Source organism: Carcharhinus amblyrhynchos, chromosome 5 (genome assembly GCF_965287045.1).
Source record: "Carcharhinus amblyrhynchos chromosome 5, sCarAmb.v2.hapA, whole genome shotgun sequence".
Lineage (NCBI taxonomy): Eukaryota > Metazoa > Chordata > Chondrichthyes > Carcharhiniformes > Carcharhinidae > Carcharhinus > Carcharhinus amblyrhynchos.
Window position 1 is genome coordinate 14013482 of NC_137328.1, and position 5514 is coordinate 14018995.

Here is a 5514-nt window from a genome sequence, read left to right on the forward strand (position 1 = left end):
ACTCCTCCCCCCACCCTCCCACCCCCACCCCTCCCCCACCCTCCCACCCCCACCCCGCCCCCCACCCCATTCCTCCCCCCGCCCCGCCCCCCACCCCATTCCTCCCCCTGCCCCGCCCCATCCCACCCCATTCCTCCCCCCGCCCCGCCCCATCCCACCCCATTCCTCCCCCCGCCCCATCCCACCCCATTCCTCCCCCTGCCCCGCCCCATTCCTCCCCCCACCCCGCCCCATCCCTCCCCCTGCCCCATCCCACCCCATTCCTCCCCCGCCCCATCCCACCCCTCCCCCGCCCCATCCCACCCCATTCCTCCCCGCCCCATCCCACCCCTCCCCCCGCCCCATCCCACCCCTCCCCCCGCCCCATCCCACCCCACCCCATTCCTCCCCCACCCCATTCCTCCCCCCAACCCCCTACCCACCCACCCCATTCCTCCCCCACCCCCCTACCCACCCACCCCATTCCTCCCCCACCCCCCTACCCACCCACCCCATTCCTCCCCCACCCCCCTACCCACCCACCCCATTCCTCCCCCACCCCCCTACCCACCCACCCCATTCCTCCCCCACCCCCCTACCCACCCACCCCATTCCTCCCCCCCCACCCTCTCCCCCTTCCTCCCCCCCACCCTCTCCCCCTTCCTCCCCCCCCACCCTCTCCCCCTTCCTCCCCCCCCACCCTCTCCCCCTTCCTCCCCCCCAACCCTCTCCCCCTTCCTCCCCCCCCACCCTCTCCCCATTCCTTGCTTACCCCCTCCCTCAACCCAAAAAACCTTCCCCATTCCTCTCCCCCCCCCCCCACCAACCCACCCTCCCACCTCTCCTTCCCCTATTTCCGTCCTACCCTCTCTTCCTCCTACCCACTTCCATCCTCCCGGCAGTGGGGATGCACGTTGGCACAGTGGTTAGCACTGCTGCCTCCCAACGCTAGGGACCTGACTTCAATTCCCGGCTTGGGTGAACTGTTTGTGCAGAGTCTGCATGTTCTCCCCGTGTCTGCGTGGGTTTCCTCCGGGTGCTCCGGTTTCCTCCCACAGTCTGAAAGACGCGCTGGTTAGGGTGCAGTGGCTATGCTAACTTCTCCCCCAGTGTACCCAAACAGAGTGGCGACTGCGGGATTTTCACAGTAACTTTATTGCCGTGTTAATGTAAGCCTACTTGCGACACCAGTAAATAAACTTACAACTCCAACTTAAAAATCCCCCCTCCCTCTACCCCAACAAGTCGCCTTCCCTCCCTGTCTCCTCCAGCCCTGCTCCCTACTCTTCCTGAAGGATAGTATGAGTGATCAGATAGTTAGCTGCAGCTGCTCTCCACAATGGGACATGGTGGGGGGGGGGGGTGTTGTGGAGGGTTCATACTGCCATATGTGTGTGTGGTGTACCGAGTTGTTGCCGCTCGAAGATAGTTTACTCACACTTCGGGCCGTGCGACTCGCCATGCCTGGAGTTTGCTTCGCCCTGAGGCTCCTCTCCCGTTTCCAGGGCAACAGGGGACGCGGCTCTCCGCCTTCCCAGCATGCAGCGCGGCAGGGGCGAGATACCCACAAGGCGCCGCGGCCAGGGAAGGTGGAGTGGGCGGGGCCATGTGGGCCGCCGATGACGCTTGGCGTCTGCGTTTGACGCAACCGGTATGCGTGAGGCGGGCTCGGTCTTGACGCGAATCGTTTGTGACGCAAACGCGCCGTACCCATTGTGATGTCATTGGAACTCTGGGAAGCCACCCACAGAGCCGGGGTGACCTGAGATGACTGAGATGTTATTTTGTGTTCTCTGATGAATGGGGAGTTCCCACATTGCACAGAGCAGTAACACTTGGTCATGATGGATACCAGTAAAGTCTGCCTGAAGTATTACTGATTTTTACGGGAATGTGAACATTTTAAACCGTTATTTGCTTCTTATGAACTCAATGATTTTTCCCCCACGGTATTCATTTGTTCTACCTGTGTGGCACATAACAAATTCTATATGTTTGATTTGATTTTATTGTCACATAGAATCTCTACAGTGCAGAAGGAGGCCATTCAGCCCATCAAGTCTGCACCGACCACAATGTCACCCAGACTCCACTCCCACAACTTGTCATATTTGCCCCCTCACACTAGGGTCAATTCAGCATGGTCAATCAATCTAACCGGCTGTTTGATACAGTGAAAAGCTATGGTTCTTGTGCTCTATACAGACAAAAATATACCATTCATAGAGTACATAGGGAGAAGGAAAGGAGAGTGCGGAATAAAGCAATAGAGTCATAGCGAGGCTGTAGGCAGAGATCAGCTTAATATAAGGTAGGCCCATTCAGAAGTCTGATGGCAGCAGGGCAAAAGCTATTCTAGAGTTGGTTGGTATGTGCTCTCAGATTTTTGTATCCAACAGAAGAACGTGGAAGAGTGTTTGGGTGCGTAAGGTCCTTGATTATGCTGGTTGCTTCTCCGAGACAGCAGGAAATACAGACAGAGTCATTATTTGAGATCAGACCCATTACAGTGGCATCAGCAAACCTGAAAATCGAGTTGGAGCAGAAGGAGGCCATTTGACCTGTTGAGTCTGCACTGGCCTGCTGAAAGAGCTTCCTTGCCTTATCCCGTCACCTTGCATACTATTTGTTTTCAGATAGCGATCCAATTCCCTTTTGAATACGAAGATAAAAGCAGAATACTGCAGACACTGGAATCTGAACAAAAACAGAAAATACTGGAAAACCTCAGCAGGTGTGACAGCGTCTGTCGAAAGAGAATAGAGCCAATGTTTTGAGTCTGGATGACCCTTTTGATCTACACTTGCTGTCAGACTTGCTAAGATGTCCCAGCATTTCCTGTTTTTGATCCCTTTTGTGTATCTTGATCAAACCTACCCCCACCACCCTTTTAAGTTTGTTACAAGACTCCAACCACCCTCAGGGTAAGCAAATACCTTCATTTTTACTCCATTTGCTCGCAACTTTGAACATCTGCCCTCTATTTCTAGATACATGCTTGAGCGGGAACAGTTTCTCACTATTTACCCTGTCCCCTCAGGATCTTGAATACCTCCATCAACCTTTTTTTTCCAAGGAAATCAGATCCAACCTCTCCAATCTATCCTCAAAGCTACAGCTGTTAGCTACCTAGTGCCATCTATATCACAGTCATGTATTTTATACAAAACTGTCATGTGTCTAGGCCATGGTTGACGTGTGGCTTTCAGCTCTTGCACCTACTGATATAAGTAGTATTCAGTTTGTGGTAGCACAGCCCCCTTTGTCTGCAAACCTTCACAGGCCTCATGACCAGGAGAGAACAAATGGAGCCCAAGTGTATGAACCTGGGCCAATCAGGAGCAAGGGCATGGATTCCCAGGCCAGAACGGCTTCAGTTGGAGTCAGGAAGTTTTTAAGAATAGGCTTGTATAGTGTGCTGTTAAACCCTTAGTTGTACATAGTTCTTCGCACTGACTAAATCTTTTAGTTTATTACTTGCCACATCAAGTCTCCTCGAGTTACTACACTGGCAATGAGGACAAATCAGATCAGTTGTTGAAACTCCACAGTGCAGAATTAGAGGGGAAGGAAAGCGATCACTCGAAGTTCGAAGGAGAAACAGTACAGACTTTGTTTAAAATATTCCTCTTTTCGGGAACATAGACCACAAAGTCACAAGTGGGGGCAGCATATTGAAAGATTGTTTTATTTATTCATAGCAAATGAAATATCAACCAAGACGAAGCAGAAAATGATTCTTTTCACATTCTGTGGCCCACAGACCTGGTGAGGAATTTAACTTCATCCAAAGTCCCAGACACAAAATCCTTCAACCAGTTAGTCAATTTAGTTAAGGATCACCATAGCCCCCCTCTATTCCATCCCCCATGATCACACTGACCTATAAATTCCACTCTAATGTTATGGATTCAGGAGAGACAGTCTCTGGCTTTCAGGCCATACTTTGAAAGGTGGCTGAGCACTGCAAGTTTGGGCCTTCATTGCGAGACATGTTGAGGGATAGTTAGTTTGTGGAGTCATTAACCTCAACATCCAAAGAAACTGCTTGCTGACACCAAGATCTTACTAGAAAGAGCAATAGAGATGGCCCAAGCGACTCAGCATGCTCAGCAAGGTATGCATGAGCAAATTAAGCTGTCTTTGCCATGCAGGGATGAGATAACCTGTGAAGATGGGATGGTATTGAGGGGGCCCATATCATCATACCATCCTCAGGGTAATGGCGAGTGCTCCAAGAGTTACATGATGCCCACCCTTGCCAGAGTGGAATAAAAGCATTGGTCAGAAGTTATGTCTGGTGTCCTGGCATTGACAGCGAAATGGAACAAATGGCTGAGTGGTGTGAAGGTTGTTCCATACGTTACCATAATTAGCGAACATGCACCCCTAGGAGTGGCCAGGCCCTCCCTGGTCATGGTTTTTACATAGAGCTTGCTGGGCTTCTTTTTGGTCATACGTTCCAGAACCCAGTAAATGCCCATTGCAAGCAATTGGACGTAGATTTTGAGATTCACCATAGCTACACCTAATATTGATAAGCTGAGGCAGATCTTTGCAATCTGCTGTCATCCTGAAGTGTTGGCATTAGACAATAGCACGGCATTGACAGCTGAAGAATTTCAGACTTTCATCAAGTTTAGTGGCATTCATCATATCAGGTCAGCTCCAGACCATTCTGCCTCAAATAGGTTGGTGGAACAAATTGTGCAGACTTTCAAGGTTTCCATGAAGAATCAACCTCATTGGCATTGTGATTGACAAGTGGTTTCCTGTCCTGGAATAGAGTGAATGGGCTGAAATTCCCATTTCAGTGAAACCCTATCATGGTTGGTGACAGCACTTTTCCTGATTTTCCTTTGTACTTGTCTTCTCCCCATTCTTCACCTCAAGTCCCATCATACTGACACCCTCTAAAGCAGCTTGGCTTAAACAATTTTTAAAGACAAATTGCATTAACTAAATTCCGATAGCTACACCATGTGAACTGAAACGGTTCAAGAAGGCAACTCACCACCAACAACCATCTCAGGGGGAATTAGGAATGGACAATGCTTGTTGGCGTCATCAGCACTACCCACATCCCATGAGATAATTAAAAAAAATTTGGTTTGGCAACCTTCCAATCCACAGTTTTAACCCCTGATTATATCAAAAGGTTAGAAGGTATCAAACACTGTATTTGCAATAAAGGGAATTACAACTATGTACATACATGCCAGCGTGTCTTATTTGTAATGCAAAATGTTACTGCCATTTGGGGTGACATGTGGCACAGTGGTTAGCACAGCTGCCTCACAGCACCAAGGACCCAGGTTCAATTCCAGCCTCGGGTGATTGTCTTTATGGGGTTTGCACATTTTTCCCCTATCTGTGTGGGTTTCCTCCGAGTGCTCCGGTTTCCTCCCACACTCCAAAAGATGTGCAGGTTAGGTTGATTGGCCATGTCAAATTGCTCCTTAATGTCAAGGGGATTAACAGGGTAAATAGGTGAGGTTACGGGATGGGACCTGGGTGGAATTGTGGGTGTGGGCA

The 5514-nt window shown here is 50.4% G+C and overlaps 1 protein-coding gene across 1 annotated transcript in view; it reads right to left on the bottom strand.

Annotated features, from left to right (window-relative positions):
- The window catches only part of dnah6 (dynein, axonemal, heavy chain 6), a 300004-nt gene extending 298534 nt beyond the window's left edge, over positions 1–1470 (bottom strand). Inside the window, exon 1 of the mRNA XM_080188484.1 lies at positions 1418–1470. Within this exon, the coding sequence (XP_080044610.1) occupies positions 1418–1441 (24 nt within the window). The 5' untranslated portion in view covers positions 1442–1470. The remainder of the gene's footprint in view (positions 1–1417) is intronic.
- Positions 1471–5514: the final 4044 nt, after the last annotated feature.